General features: G+C 44.1%; 1 protein-coding gene across 1 annotated transcript; it reads right to left on the bottom strand.

The window, feature by feature from the left end:
- Positions 1–1327: 1327 nt before the first annotated feature.
- Positions 1328–20357, bottom strand: LOC120919125 (ras GTPase-activating-like protein IQGAP2). The gene is made up of 2 exons (XM_040331147.1): positions 20214–20357; positions 1328–3837 (listed from the first exon to the last, which is right to left on the bottom strand). Exon 2 carries the CDS (start codon positions 3502–3504, stop codon positions 1786–1788), a length of 1719 nt encoding a protein of 572 aa, XP_040187081.1. The 5' UTR covers positions 3505–3837; positions 20214–20357; the 3' UTR covers positions 1328–1785.
- Positions 20358–25638: the final 5281 nt, after the last annotated feature.

Here is a 25638-nt window from a genome sequence, read left to right as displayed (position 1 = left end):
GAACCGCAAGATCGCCTTGTATCGTTTCCTGGCCATGGGCAAAGAACAGGGGCATGTGGACGTGTGGACCAATATACTAGTGTAGGCGTAGGCCTCTTTACTAGTGTACATTCGCTTTGCCATTTTGGGCTCTAAATTTAGTGGTACACCAGTAAGGATTCACAGGTAAAAAAGCACCTGACCTGCCGGCAAATGTAGAAAACGCTTCCAAAAAAAACTGTAAGCGATCGCAGGGATCAGCCCTGACTCTGCGAACGCTGCAGTTATGTGTGTTGTGTTTTGTGACAGTGATCGATCGATACTGCACTTGGGTGGACTGGGTTGGGCTGGGCGGAGGGGCAAAACGCAGGTGCTAGCGGGTATCTGGGCTGATCCCACTAACTATAAGTTTTTTGGAACCCTAAACTGCTGGGACCGCTAGTATAGATCTGATCAGATATTGATCTGTTCAGATACTATAACACTAAGGCGGGATACTATAACACTAAGACAGGAGGTCAACATACACCCCCTCAGTGTCCGGTTACCTCGATCCCCGGTAGATTGTCTAGGCCCTGTTAGACCGCCAGCCTCTCATTGGTGCTCCTCAGACGGACTCCTCACCGAACAGCTACATACTGCCTCACCTTCCCCCCCCATACTGCCTCACCCACCCCCCATACTGCCTCACCCACCCCTCATACTGCCTCACCCACCCCCAATACTGCCTCACCTACCCCCCCTCCCCCCCATACTCCCTCACTTACCCCAACGGTGATTGGATGCTAGAAATAAATAAATCGCGATAACTCTAAACAAAAAAACATAAAAAGCATCAAGCGATAATTACTAGATACCAGTGATATAGTGCTATATACAGCTGTTTAAAGAAAATATATTGTGTGATGGGAGTGGGTAGCCACTAGAGGGGACTAGATGGCCATCTCAACACCCATCAGTGTTAATAAGCATTATTAAAATGAAACCAACAGTATATACATTTAAATTACAAAACATATATGAACCAAAGCTGGGAATCAAAATAAGCAAAGCAGGTACATACGAAATATGAATTAAATTCAATTTATAAACTATAACTAAAAAGTCCATAAATTGTTGACGGAGATTTCATCAAAACACCCGTGAGTTGTGCCAAATGTCATGTAGTGGATAACGTGACCAAAGGAAACAGTGATAGAGATCCTCCACCAGGCTAATGATTGGATTCTTACCAGAACTGTAGTTCAGACGTATGTGGTCTAATTGGGTCTCATTCACACGTGATGACATCCACCATGTAAAAACAATGACAGAGGCTCCACATAGTGTATTAAATGGTTAAAAAGATTTATTTTTAAAAAGTAATGCACTTACAGAAATGCAGTAAAAAGATCGCCTTGAATCTGATGTGCCGGCCGGAACACAAATTCATAGACACCCGTCCGCTGGGGAACGTTTGGAGCTTGTTTGGGTGACGACAGCGCGCCGCTCCGCCCTACGTCCGTTTCGTAGAAAAACGTACTGCTCCCCGGATCGACAACCTACAGTGTTATTTTTGTTACAGTGGGTTACATCTCATTTGTTCTGACATAAAGCTTGCTGTACACCAGAAATAACAACATGCTAACATCAATACGATAGCAGAATAACACCATGCTTGGTACTTTGCTATAATGGTGTTTTAGGATGTCAGCAATGTGAAGGAGAAGAAACTTTTCACCGACGCTGATTTTAATTTGATGGTTATCTTCAAATTCTATTGTAAGGTTTTCTTTCTTCAGCTTCTTGGTCTCCTTACCTATGATGTCAACAATGATACCTTTGTTCTGCAGTTTTGCTGCAGTATATTTTACTAGTGGGTGACTTTGGGCTGACCAATTTATGAAGCCAGGTCCTCGTCTCCTCCCTAGTTTGCTTCTTCTCCTCCTTCAGCCCCAATATCTTAAAGTCATCTTGCTTCTCTGTCTCCTTTTGCATCTCTTTGTTCCCTTTTTCCTTCTTGGTCATATCAGTATTGAATGACTTTTGGCTTACTAAGTTTTCAAGGAAACTGTTCCAGAAGCTTTGATACTGGTCTACCTGGTCCTGGTAATATTTATAGCTAGCTTTGAGGGCATCCGCTGCCTGTCTGAGCTTCCTTATTTCAGCTTGTTGCTGCAGTTGAAGTTTATTTTTCGTGGTGATATCCTTGGCAATATTGTTCAGGATATCTTGGAAGTCTATTACTTTTGAAATCCCAGCATCCTGTGAAGCGTCTGAGCCTTTCTCTTTATGTGGAATATATTTGCTGTCTAAGGAGAGGCAAACTTCAATTTCCACCACATTCTTACCTCTGTTAGCAGCAGCTTCAGCCTCACCAAAAAGAAGCTCTCTAACGTAAGGAGCTGGTCCAAGAGCCTTGAAAATGTTATAAAGAGTGTCTGATTGGTCTGGGAAGACCACTTTTTCATATTTTGAAAGCAGCTCATGTGTGCTTACAATGTCCATTGCATGGATATCTATCACTGGCTTCTTTACAGAAATCATGTCAGAATATTCATCGAAGCCAAATTTCTTCTCTGGTTCTGGAATTTTAAAAACATCCTCAAGCATGCTCTTAAGATGCGGGTAGTGTTTTACTATATAGTCATCTTTGATTGCACCATTAGCATTGCCTGTGGGGAAGAGACTGTCCCTCATGGTTATGCCGGTAAGCGCAGCCATGACTATGAGGTTCTCTCTTTGCTTTGACATTCTTTCCAGTTGAGCGTCAATTATGCCAAAGCGATCTGGATATACTATGGCTGGCAGGTAATACTTGTAGATCAAAATGCAAAGAGTGTCAAGGACTTCATCTTTAGTTGCCTTGTGGAACTTTCTGTGCAGAACTTGTCTTAGGACTTTTGCCACATACCTAATTCCATAAGGTAGAGCCTGCACATCTGAGAATATTGCATGTAAGACTCGGCCTGCCATGTAGGGTACGTTCAGACGTTTTCCCAGAACTTTGTAATGTAAATGAACTATGTCCTTTATCACTGAATTGAGCTTCTGGTTGCATTTTGCAGCCTGATTGTAAAAGCTGAAGGCAGCCCTAATAACCAGGCATTTGTCTTGTAATATATCCATGATATTAGTACATTTTTTGTCAACCTCGTAATGAATAGCATTTTCCAAAAATTTCATTAGATGATATTCTTCTCGTGGAGTTATGGCATGATTATACAAGCTGTGGAGAAGTCTTCCTGCAAGACTCGTATATTCATGTTCTGATATCTGACAGAATAGCTCAGACAGGTACTTGGGTTGGGTCTGGAGATAATAGAAGAGGTGCTGATAGGGTTCCAGCCTCTCTGTCTTCTTCCTCAGCTCAAGCAAGCGTTGTCTATCATACAACATCTCCCCTTCAATGTGATATCTGCTGCACCGCTTCAGTTTTGGGTATCGGGACACAACTTTTTCTAGTCTCCGTTTCCCATTCACAAGAGTTGATATTTTCTTGTCCCAGGTATTTAACTCCTCTCTTAGTTTTTGGATGGCGTTCATTTTAGTAGAAACTTCACCCTTTTAGGTCTTTTAGTAACAAGTCGTGGAGAAAAGTGATATCCAAGGAGTTCGAGGAATGGGAATCCTTTGGAATGGCACGAATGGGTGAATTTTTTGTGCTGAACAAATCCTTGGAAAACTGTCTGGTGTGTCTGCTCCCAACGATCGAGTGTATTTTTACAAAGGGTTCATCATTGTTCATGAAATATTGCCCTTTTGTTTTTTCATTACCTACTGTATCCTTTTCAACTGCTTTCTTCGTAAGGGATGACAGACAGTGGAAAGAATAGCGATGATAAGAGTTTGGTACTGTTTTATGTAGTTCTTTCATAGCTGTAAAATAAAAGAAAATGGTTATAATGATGTTCTAACCTTTTCTTACTTCGTCAAAAACTAACAAAAAAACAAACAGTTTGGAATATATGGAGAGAAAAATCTTGGATGAAGTTCCTTACCTGTTTGACAATCAGCTGATGATAAATGTAATATTTCTAGCACGTTAATGCAGTTAAAATATAAGATAATAAAGAAAGCGGCTTTAGCAATGTAAAGCAGCACTGTTCACCATTAAAGCCAGTGAGCAACTGAGTGGCTGCAGCAGTTACCAGCTTTTCTAGACCTGGCTACACTATGACATCACACCGTGGTCACATGAGCCAAGTGAACAGAGCTGACTGGCTGCTATTTTTAGCTCTTGTTTTGATCGAACAGCTCTGGTCTAATGCTGGCCATACACTATACGAAAAATCGGACGAAAATCGGTCGTTCAGACAGTTCGTTAGTTTTTCGTACAGTAATGGGCACAAAATCGATAATCGTTGGGACGTTTTTGAGACGAAAAACGAAGGACAAGTTTGGAAATTTTCTGCCGAACGAACAATAAATCGGAAGGTTAATGTGTTTCCCGTCCGAACTTTCTGCACTAGGTATATGTAAAAAAACACACCAAATTTTTTTATTTATGTACACTGAACGATTTATCGGTCATTACATGATGGCAATATCGTTTGCGCTCACGACCAAACGTTCGTTTTTCGAAAGTTCGTTCGGACGATTTTTCGTGGAGTGTATGGCCAGCATAAGGATCCCAATAACATGTTACATAAGGAGTTATACGTTGTAACTCTCAGTTATAATAATGGGATCAATTCACAAAGCTTTAACACCTGGATAAGCATCTTTTTGTGATCAAGAGACTTTAATATTCAAATTCAACTCCATGGAAAACAACTATAACGTTTTATATAAAATAAACATCCTTATCCTTGTTTGTTTTTATGAATAAGCCTATAGGATGACGAAAAAAGGGTACTTTAAATTTGAAGATCGTCAATATCCATAAATCCTCCAAATGTTCAGTTTAATCTGTTTTTCCTTGCTTGCCTTGCATACTCAGTGCCCCATCCCCAACTTTAGTCATGTCTTTAACATTTTTAAATCTCTGTGACTCAGCTGAAAATAACTGCCACTTTTTTTAACCACTTAAGGACCGGACCAATATGCAGCTAAATGACCCAAGGGGTTTTTACAATTCGGCACTGCGTCACTTTAACAGACAATTGCGCGGTCGTGCGACGTGGCTCCCAAACAAAATTGTGCAAGGTGAATACAGTAAGTGTCAATAATAGTAATCAAAAGTGAATAATGTTAGCATAGGAAACAACAACACTTATGAAAAACTTTCTATCTCATAGGTTATAACAGTGAGTCCATAATGGGTTAAATGGAATACACCCATATGCAGACATGCAGTCAATCAGCTGGCGTCTCCTTCTCACTGCTTCTAATAGATAGAACCGACCTTCCCAAAAGATCCAGCCAGAGAGCTCCACAATATGTAGGGAAGAGAAAAAAGAAAGAGGACAAGCCTCCTAGTGCAACAATGTATGACAAGGAGGGGGGACAGGGACTACACCTAAGGTGTGTGCACTCACAAAACCACCGATTAACACAGGCTCGGAATCAAAGTTGCCGCTCAGTGTGATGGTCTCCTCACTCGGATCGATGTCCCGTCACATAGGCTCCTCCCCCACGCGTTACGTCACTCGGCATGTGACTTAGTCATGGGTCGCCACATGACTGAGAGACGGCTGAGCTTATATCAGAGCCGCTGCGTGTCAATTTCAAACAGGAAGTGAAACCAACGGAGGGAACTGACATCTACATCATTGCTGGCAAGACTTAGAGCACTGTGCAATACATGCGGTACAGTTGCACATGCATATAAAAAACATTGTATAATCAGAATTTTAATACAAAAGGATAAAATATATTAAAAATTATAAAAAAATGGGTCTATGTCATATTGTTACTTCCACAATTTTTTCTATTGTGCTAAAAATGACACAGAAAACATATTAAGAAAAAAGAATACCTTCTTAATAAAATACACACATCGCCCCCTTGATGTAGTCAATGGGTACTACATACAGATATATGCTAGTATTCATACATCTTGAAGGGGTATAACAAATGCTAATTGCATTATTATAAATCCACATAAACAATCAAATTCCCCGGATGCAGTGGCGGAACTACCGCCATAGCAACCCATGCGGGCGCTATGGGGCCCGCAGCCGAGTGAGGATCAGGGGGGCCCGGTGAAGGGAAGAGAGAGGAGAGGAAGAGGCGAGCTGAGGGCCCCATGGCCACTAGGGGGCCCCATCAGGGTTGCCAGCCTTGGTAAAAGCAGGGACAGTTTGTTGGAATCAGTGTTTTTTTTACATCTATCACTGAATTGGCCACTACCGACATAATTTTGATCTACAAATCTCGAGATTGTAGCTGCCCCGCCTCTTCACTGCCTTCTCAGCCAATGGGAGCACAGTGTACACGCCCCCTTCTCCAGCGCGGCTTTTTTGACATAGGAGCAGGAGATGCCGACTGCTGGAGAGATGAGAGGGAGGAGGGGACAGCCTGCAGTGTGAGGTGGATTGCTGCCTCATAAAAGGTAAGCTGGAAGAATTGTATTATCAGTGCTTACCTATCCTGGTGAGGAGGGGGAGGGGGAGGCTGTGTAGCAGCAGGGCTCCTCTTGCTGTTAGATCGTTTATCTGTGTGTGAGAAGTGCCATGCTTCTGGGAGAAGGATGTGCTGAACTTCTCCAATCTCTGCTACATCTCCCTACTCATCACCTGCCCACCAATACACAGGCACAGCCTCCTCTCCTGTATTACCACATGCTATGTCTGTGAGCTGCTGGGGCACTACAAGTACCAGCATGGCAGAAGGGGCAGGAGCAGTGTGTTCTATCAGGATGATTTTTGGAAAAAAAGTGCTGGTGTGTGTATATATAGATAAATATTTATCTATATATACACACACACCAGCACTTTTTTTCCAAAAATCATCCTGATAGAACACACTGCTCCTGCCCCTTCTGCCATGCTGGTACTTGTAGTGCCCCAGCAGCTCACATGTTGTAATACAGGAGAGGAGGCTGTGCCTGTGTATTGGTGGGCAGGTGATGAGTAGGGAGATGTAGCAGAGATTGGAGAAGTTCAGCACATCCTTCTCCCAGAAGCATGGCACTTCTCACTATATATATATATATATATATGCGGTCAATCCATTAAGGGCACCACCCCCTCTATGTAGAATGTATAGATTCGTGCATTGCATGAATCTATCCATGGCCACCCCCAATTCAGGTGTCCATCCCCTTTTAGGACGCTGGGTGCCTAAATTGCGGGGGGGGGGGGGTTTGAAGCATCTGATTAGAGCCCTAGGCTCTAATAGGCTTCACATTAGGGCTTGGAGCGCAGAGCACTCAGAGCCCATCCAGGTGGGTTTAGAAAAGCAAATTAATGTTTGCTTTTCTAACAATGAACCGGCTCTCCGCCAATCAGGAAGTGCAGGTCTGATACCCATCATGTGATTGGCTGAAAGGACAGGCGCTCCTATTGGACGCCTAGCAGGAGAAAAGAAGAGGTGCAGGGAGTAAGCAGCTCGCCGCTGCCCGTCCCACATCTCACCGCCGTCACCCACTGCCTGACCTGCCACCAAGATGGGGCAAGTGTTGGTCAGACAACAGGGGGGGGGGGTGCTGAGGGTCACAGTGGCTGCATTTAATGGCACGGTGGCTGCATCTGTGCCCCATCAAATGCAGCCAACTGTGCCCCATGTGGGGGGGGGGGGGGCTGAGGGTCACAATGGCTGCATTTGATGGGACACAGTTGGCGGCATTTGATGGGGCACAGTTGGCGGCATTTGATGGGGCACAGTTGGCTGCATTTGATGGGGCACAGTGGCTGCATTTGATGGGGCACAGTGGCTGCATTTGATGGGGCACAGTGGCTGCATTTAATGGGGCACAGTGAGGCTGCAATTGTTTGCCCATGAGAGGCTTCTGGTGAATTTAGTGGGTCACCAACTCTAAGCCACTCAGCATGTCACGGAGCTTGGTGCCTCTCTGCATGGGTTTGCCCACATTCATGTTGCATAAAAAAAAAAGATGGTGGCCATCTCTAAGCCTGGGGGCCCCATAATCTCCTATTGCCCGGGGGCCCCATGAGTTGTCAGTCCGCCCCTGGCTGTCCGTATCAGCAGAGAGCGGAATTGCCCGCTGTAATAGCTTTCATTAGAACTTCCAGTGTTCCCGGGGGTCATGTCACATAGCTCCACCTCTTGGTCCGGCACCTTTGATCGACAGAACGCCAGTCCAGTGTGGGACATGTGACGTCGTCAAAGGCGTTGGGCTAAGAGGTGGGGCTATGTGACGATGAGCCCCGTGAAGTCGGGAAATTCAAATGAAAGCTATTACAGCGGGCAATCCCGCTCTCTGCTGATCCGACCGGCTTGCCTCTTCCTCTGCACAGGTGAGGCTGTATTAGGCACAGGCAGGCCAGGCTGTATTGGGCACAGGCAATGCTGTATTGGGCACAGGCAGGCCAGGCTGTATTGGGCACAGGCAATGCTGTATTGGGCACAGGTCACGCTATATGGGGCACAGGCAGTTCAGACTGTATTGGGCACAGGCAGGCCAGGCTGTATTGGGCACAGGTCACGCTATATGGGGCACAGGTCACGCTGTATGGGGCACAGGTCACGCTGCATTGACACTAGGGCGGCTCTGGGGGGCCCCATACAACATTTTGCTATGGGGCCCTGTGATTTCTAGTTACGCCCCTGCCCGGATGTATGTAAATAAAATATATGTAAATAAATTCCAGTCTACACTATAATTAAAAATACCTCCAAATTCCTATGTATGTATAGGTAATCCATCCCCCTCCCCCTATATAGGCGAGGGGTTGGGCACAAATGCACTCTTCAAGATGCATATCAAGAAAACATGTGCAGAATTCCTGGACCAATACTAATCCCACTACATACTTTAAATATAAAAGGTTAGAATGAGGATCATTTAAAAAATAGAGATCATTTAAAAAAATAGAAAAAACGGGGCCACCCAACTAATAGTCTGAAATGAAGCAATTCAAATCGAATTCTATGTTGAGCCCATTGGGCACTAAAGATCGCATTTCATGATCGCATTTCATGTATCCATCTGGATTCACTTTTTCTAAGTTCGCGAACTTTATGGCTGCCTCTCCAATGAGGGTTATATTTATCAATGGCCCAAAATTTCAAATCTAAGAAGGTATTCTTCTTTTTTCTTAATATGTTTTCTGTGTCATTTTTAGCACAATAGAAAAAAATGTGGAAGTAACAATATGACATAGACCCATTTTTTAATAATTTTTAATATATTTTATCCTTTTGTATTAAAATTCTGATTATACAATGTTTTTTATATGCATGTGCGACTGTACCGCATGTATTGCACAGTGCTCTAAGTCTTGCCAGCAATGATGTAGATGTCAGTTCCCTCCGTTGGTTTCACTTCCTGTTTGAAATTGACACGCAGCGGCTCTGATATAAGCTCAGCCGTCTCTCACAGTCATGTAGCGACCCATGACTAAGTCACGTGCCGAGTGACGTAACGCGTGGGGGAGGAGCCTATGTGACGGGACTTCGATCCGAGTGAGGAGACCATCACACTGAGCGGCAACTTTGATTCCGAGCCTGTGTTAATCGGTGGTTTTGTGAGTGCACACACCTTAGGTGTAGTCCCTGTCCCCCCTCCTTGTCATACATTGTTGCACTAGGAGGCTTGTCCTCTTTCTTTTTTCTCTTCCCTACATATTGTGGAGCTCTCTGGCTGGATCTTTTGGGAAGGTCGGTTCTATCTATTAGAAGCAGTGAGAAGGAGACGCCAGCTGATTGACTGCATGTCTGCATATGGGTGTATTCCATTTAACCAATTATGGACTCACTGTTATAACCTATGAGATAGAAAGTTTTTCATAAGTGTTGTTGTTTCCTATGCTAACATTATTCACTTTTGATTACTATTATTGACACTTACTGTATCCACCTTGCACTAGTTGATATTAGCGCTATCTTTTATTCATTTCATTTAATGTTGGTTTGGTTCACCTTTTTGATACGCAGCTCTTATCATTTGATGTTTTTTGCTGGTTTTTTTCCGATTTTGTTTTTTATATGGTAGCACAGTAGTACTACTCTTTTCCCAAACAAAATTGGCGTCCTTTTTTCCCCACAAATAGAGCTTTCTTTTGGTGGTATTGGATCACCTCTGCGGTTTTTATTTTTTGCGCTATAAACAAAAATAGAACGACAATTTTGAAAAAAATGCAATATTTTTTACTTTTTGCTATAATAAATATCCCCCAAAAACATATCTAAAAATTTTTTTTTCCCTCAGTTTAGGCCGATACGTATTCGTTTACCTATTTTTGGTAAAAAAAAATCGCAATAAGCGTTTATCGATTGGTTTGCGCAAAATTTATAGCGTTTACAAAATAGGGGATAGTTTGATTGCATTTTTATTAATAATTTTTTTTTACTACTAATGGCGGCGATCAGCGATTTTTTTCGTGACTGCGACATTATGGCGGACACTTCGGACAATTTTGACACATTTTTGAGACCACTGTAATTTTCACAGAAAAAAATGCATTTATATTGCATTGTTTATTGTGAAAATGACAGTTGCAGTTTGGGAGTTAACCACAGGGGGCGCTGTAGGAGTTAGTGTTCACTTTGTGTGTGTTTACAACTGTAGGGGGGTGTGGCTGTAGGACTGACGTCATCGATCGAGTCTCTCTTATATAAGGGATCACGCGATCGATACGCCGCCACAGTGAAGCACGGGGAAGCCGTGTTTACATACGGCTCTCCCCCTTCTTCAGCTCCGGGGAGCGATCGCGACGGAGCGGCTATAAACAAATAGCCGCGCCGTCGTCCCGGATCGCTCCTCGAGGGGATCCGACCGCCGCATGTAGCGGGGGGGTCCTGATCGGACCCCCGACCCACGTCTAGGCAGGCACGTACAGGTACGTTGATGTGCCTGTCCGTGCCATTCTGCCGACGTATATCTACATGAGGCGGTCGGGAAGTGGTTAATATAGAACCTTCAACCGGCTGCAAAAACATAGTATGGGGGATGGGCAACACACCATAAACAGCTATATTTATTGAGCTTGTTAACCACTTGCCGACCGCAGTACGTGTGTATATATATATAAATAATATACGTTGTGGTTTACTGGGATTATGGCTAAAGATATCAGCCATAACCCCGGTATTGTTTTTTTCAGGCGATGGCTGGCTCCCTGGTTTTTCCCGAGCTTACCGTTTCCGTGCCGACAGCTGGTCACACAGGCGATCAAAGAGTAGGTCCGCTTTGATTGGCTCTAAGGGCTTTGGAGGACCAGAGCGATGTCATGACATCACTTCCAGGTCCAAGGTGTTTTGTTTTTTCTTTTTTAGGAAAATTAAAAAAAATATATATATATTTTGGATTTTTTGCTTTGAAGAGAGGTAATGAAGAGATTTGAGGTGTTTTTGTCCACAGATCTTTTCATAAAGAGGACCTGTCATCCTTTTTTCTATTCCAAGCAATGTATACATTCTTTGTAATAGGAACAAAAGTGATAACAAAAAAATAAAAAATAAATAAAGGGACCGTGTAAAATATATATGTACATATATATAATTTTTTTAGTGCTTCGATCCCTCTATACTTGTGCACACAAACCCCTGTATATATTTTTAGATATATGTTCAGGTGTTTTTAACTAGCCTTGCAGAAGAAATGTCCTTCTTGAATGTGTGCGCTATAATCTGTTTTGTACTGTCTTTTGGTCTTATAGCAGCACCATCTTGAATTTAAACGCATTTTAGGGTGTGCCCCCCAAATATGTTTTTGTGCACAGAAGTAAACGCATATATAACCCGCACACGCATATGTAAACTGTGTTCGCACCACACATGTGAGGTATGCCCACAAGCGTTGGAACGAGAGCAATATTTCTAGACCTCACCTGTAACTCTAATCAGGTAAATTGTAAAGGCATTTAAAACATTGTAGATTTTTACGTACCGTCGTTTGTCGCCATTCCGCGAGCATGCACAATTTTAAAGCATGACGTGCTAGGTATCTATTTACTCGGGGTAACATCATCTTTCATATTGTACAAATAAATTGGGGGTATATATTGTGTTATTTTTTTATTTTTATTATTATTCGTTTAAGTGTATTTTTTCCCCATAAAATTGCGCTTGAAAACCCGCTGCACAAATACATGTGATAAAAAAATAGCAACGATCTGCATTTTATTCTCTAGGGTCTCTGCTAAAAAAATATATAATGTTTTGAGGTTATAAGTAATTTTCTAGCAAATGATACTGATTTAAACTTGTAAACAAAGAGTCCCAGAAAAGGACGGTCTTCTAGTGGTTAAAGAAAAAGATTCCATTATTTATTTTTTGTGTCCTAATATTTATTTCCATCCAATGTTTATTCATTGCAAACATCATGGTCAGCTGGGTGTGTAATGGTTAACAAGGGTTGATGCTGGAGGTATGTCGCAAGCAGACATTTTCAGACTTATTTATATATTTTTACTAGCTAGTCATAGGCACAGGTCCATGTAAATAATGGGGAACTGTAGTTCTTAGTCTTATTTATTTTTTTATTTAACCTCTTGCTGACCCCATAATACAGAGATGCATATACAGCGACCTGAGGTTGTGTGCTGAGAGCGCGCTTCCGATCATGTGACCGTTGTGAGAGCCACAGTCACAGCGGTCACATGATAGAGAAGTCACATTGCTTCTTGCGCATTAAAGCCCACTTACAGCTGAACCTCACCCTAAATTGACATTCCTTTCCCCTCCCTTCTCCCTCTTACATTTGAAAAATATTTTTATTTTTTACCAACCAGAATTTAGAATGTTCGTTGTTTGCCCTCACCTCCCCCACCTGATTCTGCATATGCACTATGGTTGGCACCTGTCTGTGATTCATTGGTTTGGAGCTATGTGTCCGGGTTTCAAACTGCCTGAAACCCGGACGATTATTCAGGCTGGACTATGGCCTCCCAGCAGGGTTGCTGGCTGCAGTTGTCTAAGTCAGTGTTTCCCAACTCCAGTCCTCAAGGCACACCAACAGGTCATGTTTTCAGGCTTTCCATTATTTTCCACAGGTGATTTGATCAGTTTCACTGCCCTAGTAATTACCACAGCCATTTCATCTGAGGGAAATCCTGAAAACATGACCTGTTGGGGCGCCTTGAGGACTGGAGTTGAGAAACCCTGGTCTAAGTCAAGAGTGTCTGTTACACTCTCTTTTTACACTGCCCAAAGCCAGGACTGCATTTGAAGTCCAGCAGCCTCAGCTACAGTGGGTACGGAAAGTATTCAGACCCCCTTAAATTTTTCACTCTGTTATATTGCAGCCATTTGCTAAAATCATTTAAGTTCATTGTTTTTCCTTATTAACCACTTCAGCCCCGGACCATTTTGCTAGTCAAAGACAAGGCCCCTTTTTGCGATTCGGCACTGCGTCGCTTTAACTGACAATTGCGCGGTCGTGCGACGTGGCTCCCAAACAAAATTGACGTCATTTTTTTTTCTGACAAATAGAGCTTTCTTTTGGTGGTATTTGATCACCTCTGTGGTATTTTTTGTGCTATAAACAAAAATAGAGCAACAATTTTGAAAAAAAAATCTATGGGCCAGATTCACATAGAAGAGCGGCGGCGTAACGTATCGTAGATACGTTACACCGCCGCAATTTTTCATCGCAAGTGCCTGATTCACCAAGCACTTGCGATGAAAACCTACGCCGGCGGCCTCCGGCGCAAGGCGGGCCAATTTAAATGGGCGTGTGCCATTTAAATTGGGCGCGCTCCCGCGCCGGACCTACCGCGCATGCTCTGTTTCCGAACTCCCGTCGTGCATTGCGCGCCGTGACGTCATTTTTTCGAACGGCAACGCGCGTAGCGTAATTCTGTATTCCCGGACGGCTTACGCAAACGACGTTGATTTTTAAATTTCGACGCTGGCACGACGGCCATACTTTAGACAGCAATACGCTTGCTGACTAAAGTTAGGGCACCTAAAACGACGACTAACTTTGCGACGGGAAACTTGACTAGCGGCGACGTAGCGAACGCGAAAATCCGTCGTGAATCGCCGTAACTCCTAATTTGCATACCCGACGCTGGTTTACGACGCAAACTCCCCCCAGCGGCGGCCGCGGTATTGCATCCTAAGATCCGACAGTGTAAAACAATTACACCTGTCGGATCTTAGGGCTATCTATGCGTAACTGATTCTATGAATCGGTCGCATAGATAGAAACAGAGATACGACGGCGTATCGGCAGATACGCCGTCGTATCTCCACTGTGAATCTGGCCCTATATTTTTTACTTTTTGCTATAATAAATAACCCCAAAAATGTATATAAAAACTTTTTTTCCTCCGTTTAGGCCGATACGTATTCTTCTACATATTTTTGGTAAAAATAATCGCAATAAGTGTTTATTGATTGGTTTGCGCAAAAGTTATAGCGTCTACAAAATAGGGGGATAGAATTATGGCATTTTTATTAATAATTTTTGTTTTTACTAGTAATGGCGGCGATCAGCGATTTTTATCGTAACTGCGACATTATGGCGGACACATTGGACACTTTTGACACCATTTTTGGACCATTGTCATATATACAGCGATCCGTGCTATAAAAATGCACTGATTACTGTAAAAATTACACTGGCAGAGAAGTGGTTAACCACTAGGTGGCACTGTAGGGGTTAAGTTTGACCTGGTGAGGGATTATTACTGTAGGGGGATGGGCTGTGTGTGACATGACACTGATCTCCGCTTCGATTACACAGAGCGGAGATCAGTGTCATTGTCACTAGGCAGAGCGGGGAGATGCTTGTTTACATCAGCATCTCTCTGTGAGACGATCGTGGGTATCCCCGCGGTGATCGAGTCCGTGGGACCCACGGTCCTAAGTATTCAGACCCTTTGCTCAGTATTTAGTAGAAGCCCCTTTTGATCTAATACAGCCATGAGTCTTTTTGGGAAAGATGCAACAAGTTTTTCACACCTGGATTTGGGGATCCTCTGCCATTCCTCCTTGCAGATCCTCTCCAGTTCTGTCAGGTTGGATGGTAAACGTTGGTGGACGGCCATTTTTAGGTCTCTCCAGAGATGCGTAATTGGGTTTAAGTCGGGGCTCTGGCTGGGCCATTCAAGAACAGTCACGGAGTTGTTGTGAAGCCACTCCTACATTATTTTAGCTGTGTGCTTAGGGTCGTTGTCTTGTTGGAAGGTAAACCTTCGGCCTAGTCTGAGGTCCTGAGCACTTAAGGATTATGGAGGCCACTGTGCTCTTAGGAACCTTAAGCGCAGCAGAATGTTTTTGTTCTCTTGGCCAGATCTGTGCCTTGCCACAATTCTGTCTCTGAGCTCCTCAGGCAGTTCCTGTGACCTGATGATTCTCATTTGCTCCGACATGCACTGTGAGCTGTAAGGTCTTCTATAGACAGGTGTGTGGCTTTCCTAATCAAGTCCAATCAGTATAATCAAACACAGCTGGACTCCGATGAAGGTGTAGAACCATCTCAGGGATGATCAGAAGAAATGGACAGCACCTGAGTTAAAGGGGTTGTAAAGGAAAAAAATGTTTCCCTAAATAGCTTCCTTTACCTTAGTGCAGTCCAGTGGCGGCTGGTGCTCAAAATTTTTGGGGGGGGCGCAAACGAAAAAAAAAAAAAGTCCTCACTTTACCTATCAATTGTCACCACTGTGCCATGCCATCAAATGCAGTCACTGTGCCATCAAAACGCAACCACTGTGCCATCAAAACGCAGCCACCGTGCCATCAAAATGCAGCCACTGTGCCATGCCATCAAAACGCAACCACTGTGCCATGCCATCAAGACGCAGCCACTGTGCCATGCCATCAAAACGCAGCCACCGTGCCATCAAAACGCAGCCACTATGCCATGCCATCAAAACGCAGCCACCGTGCCATGCCATCAAAACACAGCCACTGTGCCATACCATCAAACGCAGCTACTGTGCCATCAATTGTCACCACTATGCCATCAAACACAGCCCCCAATTGTCGCCACTGTGCCCCCAATTGTTGCCACTGTGCCCCCAATTGTCGCCACTGTGCCCACAATTGTCGCCACTGTGCCCCCAATTGTCGCCACTGTGCCCCCAATTGTCACCACTGTGCCCCCAATTGTCACCACTGTGCCCCCAATTGTAGCCACTGTGCCCCCAATTTTTGCCACTGTGCCCCCACTTGTAGCCACTATGCCCCCACTTGTAGCCACTGTGCCCAGTACCCCCCCCCCGGCACTTACCTTTATGGCTTCTACGTCCCTCGATGTCCCTCGTCCTGCCCTCGCTGACACTTCAGCCAATCAGGTTACCTGATTGGCTGAGACGCCTGTCAGTCTTATCCTCGGACGTACGGCCGGTACGCCCCGAGGATGAGCTTCAGGAAGCGGACTACAGCTTTAGGGCTGTACTCGGACAGCCTATCAGGGCCGCTGTGATTGACATTGCCAATGACTCCCGCTGCTATGTGAGCCATTGAAGGAGAGAAACTCAGGAGAGCCGTTGCTCTCATGCACATCGCTGAATCAAGAATAGTGCTCAGGTAAGTATATGAGAGGGGGGGGCAGGGAGCTGCACCCAGAAGGTTTTTTTCTTTTAATCATCCTTTATTTGATTTTAAACAACAAGGAAAACAGAGATTCACGGGTACATTCCAAAGAAAAGAAAAAGGAAAAAGAAACCACTCTGGTTTAACCCCCTTTGATCACATATAACAGGAATATCCATTTGATTACCCATGAAAAGAAAACAAACATTTCAAAAACCATTTCCCCATCAGATTATTCTTCATTTATAACCAGGGGAAGGAAAGACAAATTACATTTTAAATATTCTTATCCCTGTTTTCCCCCCCTCCTTCACTCCACAAAAGTCGGGCTCTAACCCTGATAACACCTTTATTATCCCATTTCGGTTTCGTCCCCTTCATAGCGGGAAACCAAAATCCCGCCATGATTGGGGCGTTTCCCCTGTATCTCCTTGTTTACTTTACTTAACCCCCCCCCAATCCCTAACCCCTCCCCAGTATCCATTAGACCCCAAAAAAAAAAGGCAGCACCCCTGCCTGTTTTTTTAACTTATAAAGGCTCAAGGTTAACAACTTTGAGCCTTTATAACCACTTTAAACGTCCCCCCTCTAAGCTGTAAAAAAAAAAAAAAAAACTCCCTGAACCTGCCGCTTCCTGTATGGCCTCTCTAAAATGACCATGATCACCAGGACTACTGAGCACCGACCACCGTGGTGAGAGTGCATCCCTACTTCCTGCCTGTCAGCTCCCTCTCTCTGTCTCCATCTCCACCGCTTTATTAAAAAATTAAAAACCTAAAATTGTCACTGCCAGACCCTCTATTAGAGCCTGGCATACCACACTATGGAAGTTATTTAAAAAAAAATAGCATTCTAAATACCTATTTACAGCTGTCTTCAGGCTGGTCACATGACTCGCGGCCACTTTACATCTCCGAGACAGGGCTTCTGCGGGAGGAGCCAAGTGGCCACGTGAGCGCCCCGGCTGACGTCAGAGGGAGATCATGGCTCCTCCCGCTGACCCCCTGTCTCGTAGCTGTAAAGCAGCCGCGAGTCATGTGACCAGCCTGAAGACAGCTCTAAATAGGTATTTAGAACGCTTGTTTTTTTAACCACTTCAATACCAGGCACTTACACCCCCTTCCTGCCCAAGCCAATTTTCAGCTTTCTACGCTGTCGCTGTTTAACCACTTAAGCCCCGGACCAATATGCTGCTAAATGCCCAAAGGCGTTTTTACAATTCGGCACTGCGTCGCTTTAACTGACAATTGCGCGGTCGTGCGACATGGCTCCCAAATAAAATTGGCGTCCTTTTTTTCCCACAAAGAGCTTTCTTTTGGTGGTATTTGATCACCTCTGCGGTTTTTATTTTTTGCTCTGTAAAAAAAATAGAGCGACAATTTAAAAAAAAAAATCAATATTTTTTACTTTTTGCTATAATAAATACCCCCCAAAAACATATACATTTTTTTCCACAGTTTAGGCCGATGCGTATTCTTCTACCTATTTTTGGTAAAAAAAAATCGCAATAAGCGTTTATCGATTGGTTTGCGCAAAATTCATAGCGTTTACCAAATATGGGATAGTTTTTTTGCATTTTTATAAAAAAATATTTTTTTTACTACTAATGGCGGTGAGCAGCGAATTTTTTCGTGACTGCGACATTATGGCGGACACTTCGGACAATTTTGACACATTTTTGGGACCATTGTCATTTTCACAGCAAAAAATGCATTAAAAATGCATTGTTTACTGTGAAAATGACACTTGCAGTTTGAGAGTTAACCACTAGGGGGCGCTGAAGGGGTTAAGTGTGACCTCATCTGTGTTTCTAACTGTAGGAGGGTGTGGCTGTAGGTCTGACATCATTGATTGTGGTTCCCTATAAAAGGGAACACACGATCGATGACGGCGCCACAGTGAACGGGGAAGCTGCGTTTGCGCTCCCAGTTCTTCAGCTCGGGGGACCGATCGCGGGACTCCAGCGGCGATCGGGTCCCGGAGCTTCGGACCTGGTCACGGGCGCGCGCCCGTGACCCACGGCTGGGCACTTAAAGAGGACGTGCCTGTGCCCAGCCGTGCCATTCTGCCGACATATATGTGCAGGAGGCGGTCCTTAGGTGGTTAATAGAATACATCGCTCAACATGATTGGCTCCAGCAAGAAGGTAGAAGAATATGGCTCCAGAAGGAAGAAATATGAAGCGTCGGAAGCCTCGGAAGGGGTGTAGCCATACGTTGAGTACAGGCCAAAAATCTTAAACTGTAAAATTAGGGGGTCGTCTTATATGCCCGGTCGCCTTATACACCGGCAAATACGGTATATATATATACATGACTGCGCACCACTGGTGCGCAGTCATGTTAGAACAGGAAGGGGTCATCTCCAAACTGTTCCCACAAAGTTGAGAGCATGAAATTGTACATGTCTTGGTATACTGATGCCTTAAGAGTTTCCCTCACTGGAACTAAGGGGTCAAGCCCAACCCCGGAAAAACAACTTCACACCATAATCCCCCCCTCCACCAAATGATTTGGACCAGTGCACAAAGCAAGGTCTATAAAGACAGGAATGAGTGAGTTTGCGGTGGAGGAACTTGACTGCCCTGCACAGAGTCCTGACCTCAACCCAGTAGAACAATTTTGGGATGAATTAGAGACTGCGTGCCAGGCCCTCTCATTTAACATCTGTGCTTGACCTCAGAAATGTGCTTCTGGAAGAATAGTCAAACATTCCCATAAATAAAATTGTGTGTATAGGGAGCTCTGAATAGCAGGTGATTGTCTTTGTCGGAGATAAAAGTTTTCAAACGGCATAGAATCTTTATACACTTTGAAAGATTTCTTACTAAATAGTAAACACAGAAGAGCATACTGTCATAGACTGACTCCACTGGAGCATATCTGTTCCAACAGAACACGGATCATGAAAACAACTTCTTTAGCACATACTTGGTTGAATCGGTCACAATCAGATGCTTGAAGTAAACACAAAACAAACTGGGAAAATGACCTAGGACACAGATTCAGCAACGTCCAATGGGAAATAGCATGTACCGTATTTATCGGCGTATACCGCGCACTTTTTTGCCCTGAAAATCAGGGCAAAATCGTGGGTGCGCGGTATACGCCGATACCCGCTTTCCCACGCCGAGTTTTGAATACTGCGCCGACATATACCGAGCGCAGTACACTCAGGTATAGTCAGGCAGTCTCGGCAACTTCCGCGCTCACGTCCTGGACGTACAGGACGTCAGCGCGGGTAGCCGAGCATTGCAGTCAATACACGAGTGTCAGAGCGCAGTACACTCGTGTATTGTCGGCAATGCTCGGCTACCCGCGCTGACGTCCTGAAACGAGCGAGGACGCCGAAGAAAGACACCGGACCCGCCGCAGAAGGACACCCGAAGCCGCAGAAGGACGCCGGACCCGCTGAAGAGGACACCCAAAGCCGCAGAAGGACGCCGGACCCGAGGAGGCCGCCGATGGACGCCGCGCAAGACACCAAAACTGTAAGTACAAAAAAAACATTTTTTCCACAGGATTCGGGGTCACTTTAGGGGTGTGCGGTATATGCGCGAGCGCGTTATACCGCGATAAATACGGTATATTCGCACACAAATGCTCACTTAGCACAAAATACCAGGAAATCGCCTACAAAATCTTAACACAATGGTACATGACTCCGCAGAAAACCGTAAAATGGTCACACACAACGTCAGATACCTGCTGGCGATGCGGCAGGGAGACGGGATCCTTCTTACACATTTGGTGGAGCTGCCCGCCAATCCTTGACTATTGGGAACAGATTACAAATTGGATAAAGCATATTACAAGCACCAAAATAAACTTGAACGCCGAGGCTTGTCTGTTACACATTAATCATTTAACGCTTAGTAAATATAAAAAATCATTAACCAGGCACCTCCTAACAGCAGCAAAAACTCTTATTCCATTGCATTGGAGAACCACCAAAGTTCCGACGGCCAAGGATTGGCTAGACAGGGTACAATATTTATATAAGATATAAATAAGATCGCAAATTTTCAATTATATTTTATTATTTTATCAACAGACATTGTTTTTCAATTTATGTTTTATGTCAATCCCTGCAACATTGTCAATTGTATGGATTTACTAATTTTCAATAAAACTTTTGATTGTGAAAAAAGAACAAAAAAAGAATCTTTATACACTTTAAGGCAGTGCTCAGAAGAGCAAAGCGATCTCTAACCACTTCAGCCCCGGACCATATTGCTGGTCAATGACCGGGCCACTTTTTGCGATTCGGCACTGCGCCGCTTTAACTGACAATTGCGCGGTCCTGCGACGTGGCTCCCAAACAAAATTGGCGTCCTTTTTTTCCCACAAATAGAGCTTTCTTTTGGTGGTATTTGATCACCTGTGCGGTTTTTATTTTTTGCGCTTTAAACAAAAATAGTGCGACAATTTTGAAAAAAAAATAATATTTTTTACTTTTTGCTGTAATAAATATCCCCAAAAATATATATAAAAAAATAATATATTTTTCCTCAGTTTAGGCCGATACGTATTCTTCTACATATTTTTCGTAAAAAAAAACACAATAAGCGTCTATTGATTGGTTTGCGCAAAAGTTATAGCGTCTACAAAATAGGGCATATTTTTATGAATTTTTTTTTTTTACTAGTAATGGCGGCGATCAGCGATTTTTATCAGTACTGCGACCTTATGGCGGACACTTTTGACACATTTTTGGGACCATTGGCATTTTTCTAGCGATCAGTGCTATACAAATGCATTGATTACTATAAAAATGCCACTGGCAGGAAAGGGGTTAACACTAGGGGGCGAGGAAGGGGTTAAGTATGTTCCCTGGGTGTGTTCTAACTGAAGGAGGGGTGGGACTGACTTGGGGAAATGACAGATCGCTGTTCATACATTGTATGAACAGCAGGGTTGTCCAGATACCGATACCAGTATCGGTATCGGGACTGATACCGAGTATTTGCGGGAGTACTCGTACTCGCGCAAATACCCCCGATACCTAAATAGAATACTTTCCCCCCCCTTCCCCCCCCACCGCTGCCGCCGCATCGCGCCGCCGCATCGAGGGACATGGCTAGAGGGACATTGCTGCATATGTGAGGGACATGGCTAGAGGGACATTGCTGCATATGTGAGGGACATGGCTGCATATGTGAGGGACATGGTTAGAGGGACATTGCTGCATATGTGAGGGACATGGCTAGAGGGACATGGCTGCATATGTGAGGGACATGGCTAGAGGGACATGGCTGCATATGTGAGGGACATGGCTAGAGGGACATGGCTGCATATGTGAGGGACATGGCTAGAGGGACATGGCTGCATATGTGAGGGACATGGCTGCATATGTGAGGGACATGGCTAGAGGGACATGGCTGCATATGGGAGGGACATGGCTGCATATGGGGGGGACATGGCTGCATTTGGGGGGGACATTTAAAAAAAGTATCGGTATTCGGTATCGGCGACTACTTGAAAAAAAGTATCGGTACTTGTACTCGGTCCTAAAAAAGTGGTATCGGGACAACCCTAGCGAACAGTAATTTCTCCCCCTGACAGGACCGGGAGCTGTGTGTTTACACACGCAGCTCCCGGTTCACGCTCTGTAACGAGCGATCGCGGGTGCCCGCCGGGCACGCGCGTCGGGACCAGGGGCGAGCAGGGGGCGCGCACGTGCCCCTATTTGCTGCATAGCGAGATGACGTATAGCTACGCGATCTCGCGCAGCCGAGCCGACCTGCTGCCGTATAACTGTGGCGGCTGGTCGGCAAGTAGCTAAAGAACAAAACAAACAGAAAAGAAAAGAGGCGCCTCTAAGTGCAGTATGCAATATCCAAAGGGATATACAATGTAGTTGTTATGGTCTATCTTATACCCACATGCCCATTGTCATAGAATTAGGAGACCTCTCTCTTTTTGGTTTTGTCTTGTTTATTTTGTTTTAGTTTAAAATGCGTTTTTGTGCAACCTCGTACACCTATTCCAGTTATCCCCTGTGTTTCCAGTGCTTGTACAGCACACTATAACCCCGAGCTAATGTTGCTCTCTTGCTTCGTTCCCGCCCATAGTCCTGCCCATAGCCCGCTCTCAGACTAGAAGAAGTTAAGCCTCATTATTTTCCAGCCATTGGTATGAAGAAGGAACCAATCAGTAGTTCCAAAACGCGTCCCATTTTGATTATCTCACTTCCAGTTGTGGTCCTTGGTGGTTTCTGGTCCCCTTCCTGCTGACATCACTTCCGGGACTCACGTTCCACTCTGTCCCCAGGAGTGCACCATTAGCATTCCCAGAGCTGTGGCTTTCCTCTGCTGGCCTCTTCTGGATTTTTGCATGATGACTGGACTACCTCTTGGAACTTTAGATGCAGACTGGGACAAACCTGATGCCGGATCACCTCCTCAACATACTTATGATGAGCTCCTTTTAACATCCATCTTAAAAGTTTTAACATACTGCACTTAGAGGCCCCTCTTTTCTGTTTTAAAACATTCCCATAGACACTCCTAAACCTTGTGGACAGCCTTTCCAGAAGAGTTGAAGCTGTTATAGCTGCAAAGGGTGGGACAACTCAATATGAAACCCTACAGACTAATGCCGCGTACACACGATCGGTTAAACCGATGAGAATGGTCTGATGGACCGTTTTCATCGGTCAAAACCGATCGTGTGTGGGCGCCATCGGTTATTTAACCATCAGTTAAAAAAAAGCCAACTTGTTTTAAATTTAACTAATGGATTCCTAACCGATGGGGGAAAAAACGATCGTTAGTAGGCACAACCATTGGTTAAAAATCCATGCATGCTCAGAATCAAGTCGATGCATGCTTGGAAGCATTGAACTTCATTTTTTCCCAGCATGTCGTTGTGTTTTACGTCACCGCGTTCTGACACGATCGTTTTTTTAACTGATGGTGTGTAGGCGCGACGGACCATCAGTCAACTTCATCGGTTAACCACTTAAGACCCGGACCTTTAGGCAGCTAAAGGAACCGGGCAGTTTTTGTGATTCGGCACTGCGTCACTTTAGCTGACAATTGCGCTGTCGTGCGACGTGGCTCCCAAACAAAATTGGCATCCTTTTTTTCCCACAAATAGAGCTTTATTTTGGTGGTATTTGATCACCTCTGCGGTTTTTATTTTTTGCGTTATAAACAAAAATAGAGCGACAATTTTGAAAAAAAATCAATATTTTTTACTTTTTCTATAACAAATATCCCCCAAAAATATAGAAACATTATTTTTTTTCCCTCAGTTTAGGCCGATACGTATTCTTCTACCTATTATTGGTAAAAAAAATCACAATAAGCGTTTATCGATTGGTTTGCGCAAAATGTATAGCGTTTACATAAAAGGGGATAGTTTTATTGCGTTTTTATTATTTTTTTTTTTTACTACTAATGGCCGGCGATCAGCGATTTTATTCGTGACTGCGACATTATGGTGGACACTTCGGACAATTTTCACACATTTTTGGGACCATTGTCATTTTCACAGCAAAAAATGCATTTAAAATGCATTGTTTACTGTGAAAATTACAGTTGCAGTTTGGGAGTTAACCACAAGGGGGCGCTGAAGGGGTTATGTGTGACCTCATGTGTGTTTACAACTGTAGGGGGGTGTGGCTGTAGGTGTGACGTCATCGATTGTGATTCCCTATAAAAAGGGAACACACGATCGATGACGCCGCCACAGTGAGGAATGGGGAACCTGTGTTTACACACAGCTCTCCCCGTTCTTCAGCTCCGGGGACCGTTCGCGGGACTCCAGCGGGGATCGGGTCCGCGAGTCCCGCGGTCACGGAGCTTCGGACCGGGTCGCGTGCACGCGCCCCCATGGCTGGGCTTAAAGAGACATGTACGTGGATGTGCCCAGCCGTGCCATTCTGCCGACGTATATTGTCGGTAGGGGGTCGTTAAGTAGTTAACCGATGAAAACGGTCCATTGGTCCATTCTCATCGGATGGACTGATCGTGTGCACGCGGCATAAGACTGGGATGCCATTAAAGTTCATGTGCGTGTAAAGGCAGGCGTCCCAATACTTATGGTAATATAGTGTGTGTGTGTATATATATATATATATATATATATATATATATATATATATATATATATATATATATATATATATTGTACGGGGTTAGCTCGGTAGCGGGGTGTGTGACCCCCTGGATGGGTTCACTACACACTGAATTTATACAGACAGGCAGTCGAAGACGGTTGAAAACAAAGATTTTGGTTTATTCTTCCATCTTGCTGGAAACAAGTGCAAGCATCCAAACAGCATAAACAAAATCAAACATAAAATAAACCCTGGCCACTTGGGGCGTCTACCTTCACCACACAGGAACCTATCTATGGAGTCTGGCACAGCCTAGTGCTGGGCAGACACTGCTGGTCATACAGCAGAAAAACAATAGTCTTTTTATTTTTTATCACACAGAAAAATCAAACACCTCCTCACCTCCTCAGAAGACTTTCAGTACGCTGCTCTCTTTACTCACAAAGCCTCAGGATGCAGCAATTCAGTAGTAATCCTCTGGATTACTTATAGAGGCCTTAATTGCCTCATTCTGAACAGCTGAAGTTTTCCAACGCCCTTAGACCTTTTCTGACTACGTTTGCAGCCGACACCTAATAACAATTGGTGTATTGTCTAAACAAGGCAGAAATGTATGTCCCGTCTGTGACAACACCCACAGATTTACCTGACTTCCTGTCACAATATATATATATATATATATATATATATATATACAATGCTCAGCATAAATGAGTAGACCCCAACAGATTTGTCAGAAAACCTTTACTTTCCCTTTTGAATCAACATTTTCTATGGGACATTTTACTACAAAATACAGTACCTCGAAAAAGTATTCATAGCCCTTGAAATTTTCCACATTTATCATGTTACAACCAAAAATGTAAATGTATTTTATTGGGATTTTATGTGATAGACCAACACAAAGTGGCACATAATTGTGAAGTGGAAGGAAAATGATAAATGTATTTCAATTTTTTTTACAAATAAATATATGAAAAGTATGGGGTGCATTTGTATTCAGCCCCCCTGAAGCTGTATTCACACCTGAGCATTTCGTTTTCAGGCAGAAAGTTGCACAATTTT

The sequence above is a fragment of the Rana temporaria genome, chromosome 12 (genome assembly GCF_905171775.1).
Source record: "Rana temporaria chromosome 12, aRanTem1.1, whole genome shotgun sequence".
NCBI classification, from domain to species: domain Eukaryota; kingdom Metazoa; phylum Chordata; class Amphibia; order Anura; family Ranidae; genus Rana; species Rana temporaria.
Note: the sequence above shows the minus strand (reverse complement) of the source record. Positions and strands in the feature narration are given on the sequence as shown.

Coding starts and splice junctions, on each gene's coding strand:
- LOC120919125 (XM_040331147.1), bottom strand. CDS start 3,504: ATGAACGCCATCCAAAAACTAAGAGAGGAGTTAAATACCTGGGACAAG.